This window comes from Perca fluviatilis, chromosome 18, assembly GCF_010015445.1.
Source record: "Perca fluviatilis chromosome 18, GENO_Pfluv_1.0, whole genome shotgun sequence".
In the NCBI taxonomy this organism is placed as follows: Eukaryota; Metazoa; Chordata; class Actinopteri; order Perciformes; family Percidae; genus Perca; species Perca fluviatilis.
In genome coordinates this window covers 17,623,407-17,635,956 of record NC_053129.1, presented here as the reverse complement: position 1 = coordinate 17,635,956, position 12,550 = coordinate 17,623,407, and the positions used below count along the sequence as shown (strand labels likewise).

At 39.6% G+C, this 12,550-nt stretch overlaps 1 protein-coding gene across 3 annotated transcripts; it reads left to right on the top strand.

The window, feature by feature from the left end:
* Positions 1-4,605: 4,605 nt before the first annotated feature.
* On the top strand, positions 4,606-11,242 carry tbpl1 (TBP-like 1). Of its 3 annotated transcripts, none has more exons than XM_039782084.1 (8): positions 4,606-4,726; positions 5,485-5,586; positions 5,908-6,145; positions 6,307-6,389; positions 6,738-6,801; positions 8,184-8,287; positions 10,157-10,251; positions 10,618-11,242. In XM_039782084.1, exons 3-8 carry the CDS (start codon positions 6,011-6,013, stop codon positions 10,698-10,700), a joined length of 564 nt encoding a protein of 187 aa, XP_039638018.1. In that variant the 5' UTR covers positions 4,606-4,726; positions 5,485-5,586; positions 5,908-6,010; the 3' UTR covers positions 10,701-11,242. The 3 variants fall into 3 exon arrangements, with proteins under 3 accessions (XP_039638018.1, XP_039638019.1, XP_039638020.1); XM_039782085.1 differs by having other exon boundaries at positions 5,485-5,591; XM_039782086.1 differs by lacking the exon at positions 5,485-5,586.
* Positions 11,243-12,550: the final 1,308 nt, after the last annotated feature.

Below are 12,550 nucleotides of genomic sequence, written 5' to 3'. Positions count from 1 at the left end.
CGGGCCCCAGCTCTCTAGTAGAAATGTATTGTTTGTTCTTTTTTCGGGGGCCACAAAAAAGGTTTTGCCATCAGCCTTTTTTTGATGTAATCCAAAAAGCATTGGTTTTATGCAGTTTTTGATAGATGAGCTAATCCAATTTTTCACTGCCATTAAAGGACAGAAATGGCATTTATTTTAGAAGATTTTCTCATCATGTGTATCATATCTGTCCACCCTGGATGAGGCATCCTTCCTCTGTTGCTCTTTTAAGGTTCTATTCCTTTTTGTGTGTGTTTTCTTATTTAAATTAATGGTATATAGATTATAAAGCCATCTGGGACAACATAGTTACACCTTGGGGTGCTTACATATGCTTGGCGTTTTTTTTGTTTTTGTTTTTAAATTAGTAGAATTAATCCATGTATTATTTTTCATGACAGGGTTACAATTACTTAACCTCTACAGTAAATGGTCATAATAAAGCTTCAGCTTAAGTAAAACATGCATGATCTCATTTTTCATGTTTCAAGTTAAAGATGCAGGAAGGCAGAAATGCAATAAAAACATCAGACATCAATTATAAAAGTATAACAAATGTATCTAAAACATAAAGTTTGCCTATGAATATTAGAAAACCAAGCCATTTCTCTCTCTTTGTTTTGTTTTAGAAATGAATATCTATAAAACTTTGATTTCATCCTGACCCAGTGTCCTCAGCATTATTTCCCTTCTATTTTTCTGAAAAGAGCAGGTGCTTTCTCTGCGCACTGGAGTCGCACCAGATAATGCTCATGGCAGTGTCATCATTTTCAAAACTAGTCTAAACATGGCTTAGCAGGAAACTCCATAACATTTATGCAGGTGCTGTTAATGTTAGGCCACTAAATTTGGCATGATGAGTATTGGAGTGATTGTCTCTCTGTCTGAGCTCGGCCCCAGCTCTGGAGTAGTGATGGGAGGCTGAAAGGCTTTCACTTATTTGTAGAAATTGGTTGAATGACAATATTTTTTTGGCTTTGATTGGCTTTGTTGTAAATGTTAGACTCCTCAACATTTAGGTGACTGAGTGGATGGAGAGTGTGGGGTCTGCTGACATTTGGAGCTGACTTCAAAGGTATAAAAAAGATGTTAGTAGAAAAGGTTTAGATAAGTTATGTGATTGCAAATTAAATCCTGGGTAAAACAAGGTATTTTTATCCTCAGACCATTGTTTTTAGGGAAAAATAAAAAATTTCCATAAAATGTTTGTTATTTTAAGCTACTATGTTCTATGTTAAATATGAATTTACTATGGGTAATCATTAAAAGATGGGTAAACTGACTCTTAGTGGGTTTACGTCCCTGCTTTGATGAATTAGTAATTTTCTCTTGCATCAAGCAAAACTTGTCATATGCAAACCATCACCAATATCACTTTTGGAATCTAGGATTTTAGGATGATGCATGTATAAATAAACTGGCTTGTTTCTGTATATGCAACTCTATACATGTGGGTGAGCATGTATGCACATGAGACCGGTGTGTTGGCTGTGCCCCTGATGCCTGGCTGACTGGTCCCAGTAAGAATGGGAGCTGATATAAACAGGCTTGGTCGTTCCCACGTCTCTGTTTACACTGGGAGACCCCAGAGCAGCACTACCAGAGCACTGGATTCCCTCCGAACGACGCAACTCACACACTATCCATCTCTGTCTCGTACAGAAACACTCCAAAGTACACACATATAGTACGTGCAGATACAGTACATGTGCACCTATGCAGAAATGCAACCATGCATATTTAAGGGATGTATTGTCGCTGTCTTATCTCCTTCCCCTTACATTTATAGTGCCTTTTCCGCTTGTTCATTTATGTCATTTCTAGCCTTGTTGCTGGATCCCGCCTGACTTTGTTATTTCCCCATCCTTTTCAACCCCTGCTGAAGAAACTCAAACTGGTAAAAAATTTGCAATCTGACACAGAGTTCCTACAAAGCCATCAAACCAGTACTGAACTTAGTTTTACAACACAACTGCAAAGTATCTCAAAAGCTTTAACTTCACTCTCTAAGTCCTTTTGAAATTGGTCTGTGATGTACGCCCAACATAAACAGAACACGAGGGTCCTGACAAACACGCCCAGTTTACAGGCAACAGTGAGGTCACCCCAGCAGAACATCTCTGCAAAGACGCATCTGCTGACATGCACGACTCAAGTTTTTAAAAGAAATCGTGTTTTTGGAAAGCTGTAGACAGAAAGCAACTTTGTTTTAGTATGTTTTTCTTGGTGTTTGGAGAAAATGGTGTGACCTTGTCAGCTTTTTGACATAAGAATACCAAACTGTCCAGATCATTCAGACATAGAGAAGATAACACATCCCTTGGGACCTTGGATATATGCAACCTCTATTCAGGTTGATAATATTGTTCCACCCAAAAGAAAATATTTTACTTTATTAATTATTTCTGTGTCATGTTATATAGGCCTAAGTATAATGCAAGGGTAAAACTTTCAAGTTAGGCAACAGCCGATCATCCACAATTATAATGAGTAGTTACAGTGATGGACCGTCTATTTATTCTTAGACATATCTGCATCTATTAAGCCGTAAGTGCTCACATCTGTGTGTTTACTTGCTGAATCTTATGACCAATGAGAATAAGAGCATTGTTCCCCTGGGAAGAGACTGCCCCAGTGATATGCAGCCCAACAAACTGTAAACATACTCCTGCGCCCTACGTCAGCCGCCTCACAACACACACAACACACACACACACACACACACACACACACACACACACACACACACACACACACACACACACACACACACACACACACACACACACACACACACACACACACACACACATGCACCATCAATGCGAGTGGTCTGACTTTCCTAACCTGCTCTAAATCCAAGCATTTATAGTAAACATCTTGGGACATCTGAACAAGGCTCTTCTGCAGAATGGATGTGAATTACAAGGCTATATATCACCAGGAGAAGCCCAGGAGGATTAAATGAGAGACAATTTGGTAACCAGGGAGGAAGAACAATAACAACAAGGCTGAATCATAAAGAAGTTATTTTTCTGTTTTGCTTGGACATAGGCCAGGAGGGAGAAGTGTTTGCAGTGGTCTGAGCAGAAGAGCTGGGTTACAGGACACAATGCACAAGTGTGTATATAAGCAAGCAATAAGTTATGGATATAAACACACAAAAACAAATACATATGAATATTAGTACACACACATACACACTTAGACTCACACATACTTGAATCTGTGTTTAGTTAAAACAACTTTCATAAAGATGATATGTCATTCTTATCAGTTTGACTTTCATGCAGTGTTGTGCAAAGTTACACAAAGTAAAGTAAGATAAAAGAAAAGTATAATCAACGCAAAACCTCATAAAGTCATGATCGGCCTGCCTAAAGGTCATGATCAGGATGCGACAGTGTGAAGACACCACAGGACATCATCCATTCACTGAATTCATTCATGATTTTAGTGAATTTAGCCACAGGAGCGGCTGTGAACTCTCTCGTTGATAACACAAACATTCCCCATCGCCTCCAAACTTTACTCCTTTCTCCTCTTTTGTAGCCTGTCCAGAATTCCTAGAAGAGCATTTACTGACCAGATGTGCTCATTTTCCTCAGAGATGTTATAATCCACATAGCCTAAATGTCAATACACCATAAACATTGAAAGAAAGTTACACATTGTTATATGGAAATGGTGTTAACATAAGCCTGTTAAGTGTAATATTGGCAGCCGTGGATGATCACAAAGGCAAATTTGTGGACACAGGATTTGGCTCCAGTCAATGAGCATTTTAAACCTTACTTTGACATGCAAATAATAACTTTTAATGAATCAAAATTCATTCATAACAAGTGTACTAATAACTAGAATTAGGTTGGGAGCTCATTCTGCAGGGCATGGTGTAGAAAACCTGAGCTTTTCTTAAAATGATGTCATTTTTCTGTCCTCACTAGACAACCCTCTTTGTCCACATGGCGGCGCAAGCAGAGTGAGAGAGTACACTTCTGTAAATTTCTCTCTCTATGGCTCTGGGCGCAAGGTATCACTTTTTAACCTTGCTGTTCAAGTCCATCTGATAGGGTTAATTGTGATTTTTTTCGCCATTCAATGTAGCTTTGTTACTAAAACATTTCCACAGGTTTTAATGCAGTTAATGAAATATCATCTGGAGAAAAGAACCGTTATCATTTGATCTTCAAAGGAATTCAGTTCACACATAATATAGAGATACAATTGTTTAGTTTTTTTAATAATAATGTGTACTTAACTCTTACTTAATCTTTTTGCTCATGTTTGTACCTGTTTTCATTGTTTGTAATTTGTTTTTTCATAAATTTATGTCTAAATAAAATCTATGTTTAACTAATTATTTTATCACAACTTGCACATGATGTTTATGCTGTTTCCATAGTTGTTCTGTTCCTATTTTGCAATTTTAGAAAACCTGTATGCAGCTTTATGGTTTGGAGTGTAAAAAGCATTGGCTTTTTAAGTTACTATAAATATAAATATGTATTCGAAAGTTGTAACCGGAAGATGTAGTTATTTTGAAGTTCACTAGGTGACCCTGATTTTATTTTGAAAGCTGAAACAGGAAGGTGGATTGCTCGCTGTTGGTCAATAGTCCGTGGAGGAAGGGGTTTGTCTACAAATTCCACCGTTGACTGGACTGTTTATGTCTCGGGGTTACAGCACTGAGCTAGCTGAAGAGGTAGCTAAATAATTAAAGCATACATTTCAGATACACACATTTGCCATTAACACGCAAACCCACCTGGAACTAACCTCGTCCTCAGTATAACGTTAGACAGCTAGCCTGCTAGCTAGCTTAGCTATAACTTTTCATTCATTACTGCCTGTGCACTTTCTTTGTTGCTAGCTAACAGATAGCTTTATTCACAACATTAGCTAGCTGTGCAGTAGTGTGGTATCGTTACGGTTTGTTTTTAGTCCTTAATTTCAGTGGGATTCAGGCCACAACATCAGGTTAGTTAATGCATTCAGTCATGCTGAATTAACGTTAGTTTGCGATTAACAGTTGACAGCCGGGGTTGTTAGGCTGGCAAGATTAGCTAGCTAGTTTAGCATCAATTCCTTAACGTTAAACAAGCTTACCAGTTGCGTTGCTATGCGATACAACACTGGGATGACAATAACGATAACGTCAACGAACCTTAGATAGCTACATTTTAGACAAAACTACTGCGAGCTATACCTTACTTACCATACGCGTTCACGTATTTAATTATACATGCATTATATATCGCGTTAAGCCTCCGATACATCATTTAATTTGTGTTGTTTGGTAATAGCAAAAAGGAGTAACGTTAACGTTAGCTAGCGCTAACGTATCAGGCTTTATCAATATCACGTCAAGCTAACGTTAATACATGGCTAAAATAGCGTAGAAGTACATTTAAAAATATATAACGTTCCGATATGTTTTACATTACTTATAATGTCTTGCAGATGCCTATGCGATTCCTGTTTTGAGTCACTCTCCTAGCTATATCTCAAGTAGAAGGGGACCACATAGCTTGAGAAGCAGATGAATTGGTAACGTTACTGCAAGTAAGGTGACAAGTTAAGCCCACTCCATAACATTTTAACGTGTAATTAATTTGTATTCAGGTGTAACAACAGCATTTACACATAGTCCCTATGTGTGTGCGTGTGTTAGTTGATTGGACTCTAAGATGTGCTAATGGCCCTCATGAGAACAATCAAAACAAAGGCATTTTGGAAAATAATTACATAGTTTCTGTGGCTGTGTGCGTGTGCGTGAAACATGTTTAATCAAATAAGAAAATGTTCTTCTTCGTCATAAACTGACATTTATAATTTCTAACTCTCAAAATACAAATAAATCCTGGGTCTTTTTTTCCCTTCCAGCTCATCTTGTCCTGTCCGTCCGTGTAATGGTGGCGATTGTGGCGTTGATGATAAATGTGTGAGGAGAAAGCTGTGGTCCTCTTGCTGCACCACACACTTCCTCATGGATTCCAGCAATGACGAAGCACTTGATATCATTATCACCAATGTGGTGGCAACCTTCAGGACCAGGTGCCACCTCAACCTGCGCACCATTGCCTTAGAGGGAACCAATGTCATCTATAAGCCGGAAGTAGGGGTAAGGATATCAAAGAAAGAGGGAAGGAGATTCTACATGTGGAGATAAAAACAAAACAAAAAAAACAGCTCACCTTTATTTTGATTATGTACAGCTTTACTGCACTTATGATATGGGTCATGTTGGCAGCATTACAGTTTTGACCACTTTTTATTTTTTAGAAAGTCCTGATGAAGCTTCGTAAACCCAAGATAACAGCCTCAATCTGGTCCTCAGGGAAAATCATCTGCACTGGAGCAACAAGGTAGACACTCTGTACATGAAACACACACAAACCATTAACTGACTAGAAGTCAGTAAATAAAATCTGCAACTACACATAACAAATGGACTTGCTGTTGCCAAAGGCCTGTTCATTTTCTCTGGTGAAAGAAATGCTGCTTGCTGATGTCTTGCCTCTCTGTTGTTGTTGCAATAATGTTGTCTTCAGCTGATTTTTGGAGCAAGATCCTCCATCAGTTGCCAGTAATGCAGAGGCATTACGATTTGTCTCACCTTATTATTATTATTATTATTATTATTATTATTTTACATGCCAAAACCATAATACAGTATGTATACCACTGACTCTTTGCTCCCCTCTTTTGTTCAGTGAGGATGACGCAAAGCTGGGTGCTCGCAGGTTAGCACGCCTTCTGCAGAAACTGGGCTTCAAGGTGAGCATAACTGTTAGTTAACAGCATCATAACAGATGCCACTTTTTGGAAAATCATGCAGAAACATGAATATCAATGCAGATACAGGGCTTATATAAGGCTTAACATTGATTTAAGGTTTGCATTTCACATTGTCTAGTTAAGGTTCAAGTCTTGCATGGAAATATAAATTCAACCTGGAACTGACATTTACACTTCATGTTCTTGAGTATTTCAGAAGTAATTTTGTGGAGAATTCTAAGAGTAATTGAATTGTAGTATTAGACAGAAACGTTTAGAAATGTTTGTCACAATCACTATATTTCAATATGTGTTGAAAAAAGTTATATTTGTAACAATGTAAATATTGACTCAAGTAATAGGTCTATAAGAAAGCACCTGTTGTTTCAGGGGATTTTAGCTGAGTTTTTTTTTACAATCCTGGTCGTATTGTCCTATTTGTAGACAGTATGCCTGGCTGTAGATTAGTATAATAAGAATAAATTTGTGCCAAGAAGACTGACCCCTATTTTTCACCGGTCTTCCGGAGGCGGTGCGAGCAATTGCAGCCATTCAAGTCAATGCTTGATATTCCACCACCCGCGACACAGCGTGTCCCAGAAGCGTGTGTGAAGCAGCTCTCCGCTCCGCTAAAGATACGCGACAGGTCTATTTTACCACGATCCGCGGGCCGTTCGAACAGCCGGGCAGGAAGTGAAACAGCAGTGGCATCCAGTCAATTTACCAAAAGACCCCCCCCCCAATATTGTATATTTCTCCTCTACAACACCATGGACGTCGAGAGATTCATCTTGAGGTGGAAACACCTAATAGACATCACAAATCCTTTTTTGTAACACCAGAAAAGAGAATGCATGGAGTTTAATTTTAGGAGTGCTTGGAGTGGAAGGTAGATACTAGCTTAAACACACGTGATTGTTCTTTCAAGTACTTGTAGAGACAATAAAATCTGCGAGTCAGTGAGGTATGGCGCGCGGTGGAGGACCGAATAAAACCGCGGCGCAGCCGGAACGCAGCACAGACGCGCCCAGCCGAAAATCGGGGTCAGGCGTTAAAGCAGCTCTTTCATGAACACAAAGATACTGACTGTGTGTACATGATTATTTTTCCATTGAATTCTCATTTGGTTTAGCCAGGTCACCTCTCCTGAATCGTAAACAAAACAGCAGCATGTTATCTGCAGGTTCGCTGCTATCTGTGCTTTATATTTGCTTATACTTCTGCAATAACTGGAGTGAGTACAAATGAAGCTAACTTATAGGTAGATTTACCAACACTGAGGCCATGAGACCAAGATTGAAAGACAACTGTCCTCCTTTAATGTGAAAGTGTGTAAGTATAAATTCATTCATATGTGTGTCTGTGCATGTTTGTGTGTTCAGGTGAGATTTTCAGCCTTCAAAGTTGTGAATGTCCTGGCAGTTTGCTCCATGCCGTTTGCAATCCACCTCATAGACTTTACTAAGAACAACCGACCCATTGCCAGGTAAAAACAGTATTATACATCACAACCACCATCATCACACTCATTAAAATCCTCACTTTTATCAGCATCCAGATCGGCCAGAGCAGTGTTTAGAAATAATCAATTGTACTGATTTTTCCTCCTGTCGCAGTACAGACCCCTCAGATGTCAGTCCAGAAAGTTTTATAAAGCTCATTTTGGTTCATTGATTTTTTTTGTTCCATATTTCTTGTATATTAAAATATACAGATCAATGTCATAAGTACCTATATTGTCATTAACGATTTAGCTTTACCAGAGACCCCTTAATACATGTATTATGAAGTAAATAGCCCTGTTTAAAATGTTACACTTTTTACTTTTAGTGATTCACTATTTTCATGGACAGGATGACCTCTAGTGGTGGGAGCACTGGTCAGCTTTAGAATGCATTGGGCGCCACAAGCAGACAGAAGATGTTGGTGTGTGTTCGTTAGGGCTGGGTACTGAACTTCCATACTATAAGGCAGCGATCGAGTATTGAAAAATGCCTTGTCATTCAATACCAAATTACAATACCTAAGGAGTAAGGCCCAGTTTACACGACAACGCTCGCGGGTGAAAACGACAAAATATTTTATCAGATGTGCCTTTCGTTTAGACGGCGAAGGCGTTTTTGGGGCCTAAAAACGCAAAAAAGTGAAACCACCCTCCAGAGTGGAAATCTTAAAAACGCTCCACCGTCGCCTTCCCGTCTAAAGGGTAAAAACGCAAAAGACTGCTCCGATCTGCTTACGGTGGCACCCCATATTTCATTACATAAATCAAATATAGAGTGATTACTCGCCCATGGCAACTCCGCCGTTGGGTATACACAGCCTACTTAGTTGGGTATACACAGCCTACTTATACTTGGTCCGGATGGCTTTCAGCTTTGATGATATCAGACTTTTACAGATAGCGTCTTTCTCGTGTACCCTCCAGGTACAGGATGCTGCTGAAGAAATTCGATCCATATGTCTATATATTTTGACATATATTTTGACTCCCAGTCCACGCCCTGTTGTGCCTTTGTAATCTAAGGTTGTTTGGAGCAATAGCTCCACCTTCTCGTCTGTCCAGACAAAATTGTCAGCTTTTGTTGTTCACTTCGCTTTGGTTTTGCGCTACTAAGGAGAGGAGAGGGAGAGAAGTAGAAGGAAGGTTCTACGCAGGCGCGCGGACTTGGCGGTGTTGTGTGGCAGTGCTTCACACTACCACCTAGCCGCCTGGTGTGCATACTACATTGAATTTCACACACTTTTGCGTCACCATATGTATGCACATCCCCCCCCCCTCCAAAACGCTCGTCTAAACGCAGAATAAAAAGTGAGAACGCAACGCCACTTTTGCGTTTTCTCTTCAGATCATTAACGTCTAAACATAGCCTAAATCTCATCAGCGTCAGTGAGCCAATAAGCATGCAGCATGTTTCTACCATGATCTAACAATGCTTGTGATTGGCTGTCTAACGTTATGTCGTAAAGGGCAGGCAGGAAAAGCTCAGACGGGGCTCAAATGTGTGTTTTGTATTTTGAGAGGCTTGACTACAGTGTGCGTCACCATAGGTGTGAAGGAGCTGGAGAAAAAAAAAAGTAACGAAATGTTATTTCTTTTAGTTAAAATGGATTTTTATAAAATTGGTATCGTAAAAATTCAGGAATTCACGGTATCGGAATTTTTTTTAACGATACCCAGTCCTAGTGTTGGTGTGGCCAGCCTCTGATTCACTTGTTTATGTGACAACATATGGAGTACTGCTGGCATCATGTAAAACAAACCTCAAAGCTGTATATGTACTTGTTTTGAGATATATGTGCTGAAAGCCTTTAGTGTACGATACTTAACAATGTGTTTGTTTGTGTTTGTCAGTTATGAACCAGAGCTCCATCCTGCTGCCACGTACAGGATCAAACATATCAAGGCTACTATACAGGTGTTCTCTACTGGCAGCATCACAGTTACAGGTACCTCTCACATTTACATTCCTACACACAAACATTCAGACAGTAACCTCTCTCGCCCTCCTTTACGTACACATAGAGGGCACACCAGCGTAAGGGATTGAGGTCACGTTGTCATAATGGACTTTTATGGTCTGTTAGAACCAGAAAAGGGGTTTGTAAATAACCCAATTCCTCAAGGAATTTTACTGAGTGAAATATGCCCTCTTTGTGTCATGGATTAGGCTAAACATGGCCCAAACGACTGTCGTGATGGTATCTGCGATTCTCAATTTGTCTGAATGTGGGGTTATTGTTTTTTCTCTGTTTTTGTCATTTATTTTCGTATGCTCTCATCCCAACCCCGCTTCTCTCTATCCCATTATTCAGGACCAAATGTACAGAATGTGGCCACAGCTGTTGAGCAGGTCTACCCACTACTGTTCGAGTGTCAGAAACCCCGCTACAAATAGAAGAAAAAAGTCCAAGATGGTGGGAATGGCGGAAAGAGATGGCACATCTGATTCGTTTGTTACAAGTGAGGAAGCAACTTCTCGTTGGATTTACTTGCTTGATTTTATCGCTGTGCGGCAAACAGCCACAAACTTCTAACACAATGAACGGACTGGATATCAACAACCCTAGTTGGAGTCTTAAAGTGTCCCTCTCACAAAATGTTATTGATGTTGTGGATTGTGTGGCTCTTGTGATTTTAACAGCCTAAACTCGCAAGTACGTCTTTCAAACATCAAATCCTTCAGCGGAAACTGCTCCTTTTAAACTTGACTGACACTGAAAGGGTTGGAAGTTATCTGCTCTTAATTAGCTCTGGGTGTTTTTGCATGCACACAGAAGACCAGTTTTCAACTATCTAACCATTTTAACGCTTACCGTTGTGACCATTGCGAAGAGTCAGTATGTTAAGGTGCTCATATTATGCTCATTTTCAGGTTCATAATTGTATTTAGAGGTTATATCAGAATAGGTTTACATGGTTTTAATTAAAAAAAAAAAACTTGTTGTACTGCACATTGCTGCAGCTCCTCTTTTCACCCTGTGTGTTGAGCTCTCTGTTTTAGCTACAGAGTGAGACATCTCACATCTGTTCCATCTTTGTAGGGAGTCGCACATGTGCAGTACCTAGGTAAGCACTGCTAGCTAGTCAGTTGCAGAGTATGAGGGCGCGCTATGCTAGCAGCTAGGCGAGCATTATAACGTGTTACAAAGTGACGCACGTTCGTCACAGAAGTAAAGGCTGGACTACAACAGAGCTGTTTGGAGCAGTTTGTGAACAGTGTTTTCTGTTGGAGATGGTAAGTCCCTTTGGGGTTGACTTTGGGCTTTTTCACTTTGGAAGCCTATTACATGCACAAAAAAAGATATATAACACAGTAAAGGAAAGGGGAAATGCCAAAAAAGCATAATATGAGCACTGAGAAGCCTCACCTTTAACCCTATATACAAGAAGTCGTCCCATTTGCCACGTTCTCTAGAAGAATCTCCGTCCATGGCTTAATTATAGACGTGTTAACGCAAATATCAAGGCATCAACTGTATTACCCATATTTTTGCCCATAGAGAATAACAGCAGTCAAAACACAGACCGAGTCTGGGCTGTCACACATACAGTAAGTACACCAAGTAAGAGCAGGTCCTTATGCAGATGCACAAATCCCCTCACAATATGCATTTATCTCTGTCTATTTTAATTGTTGGTTTGTCACATTTCCTTACTTAGTTTGGTTGTGAGTTCACTATAAATGTGTTCTTGTTTCTCAACTTATTTCATTTCTCGACATTTCCTAATAATGGTTTTAAACACAAGGCAAATATGAAAGTTTTTTCAAAACTGGACAATGTACAGAACAAGATCGATGTCGTAAATGTTTTTGGAATGTAATGAAAATTTTTGAAGGGTTCAGGTATATTTTATTTTTCAGGTGGTGCATTGTTGAGCCACAGACACCCCCACCCCCCACCCCTCACACTTGCTTTCACTGAACACAGCTACTGGTTAGTCCCAGACTATAGTGGTCCTGAGACAAGGCAAAGAATTCAAAATGAGCGTTTAAGTAGGCCAGTAATAAAGTTAACAAACACAATTGGTATTAGGAAATTGCTGGAAAGGCACAGGACAAAGTCACAAACTCATTAGATTGTAATGTTTAAGTAAATAATTCATAATTACAAAAGCAGCCATATAGTTAAGTCATACAAACTTGTATGGCGGCTAACTCAGCACTGTCACCCGTCAAGAGGTTTGGCAGTACATTCATTTTAGTTTTTGAAGCAACATAAGACCATGCAGTGTTCAAAGAGGCCA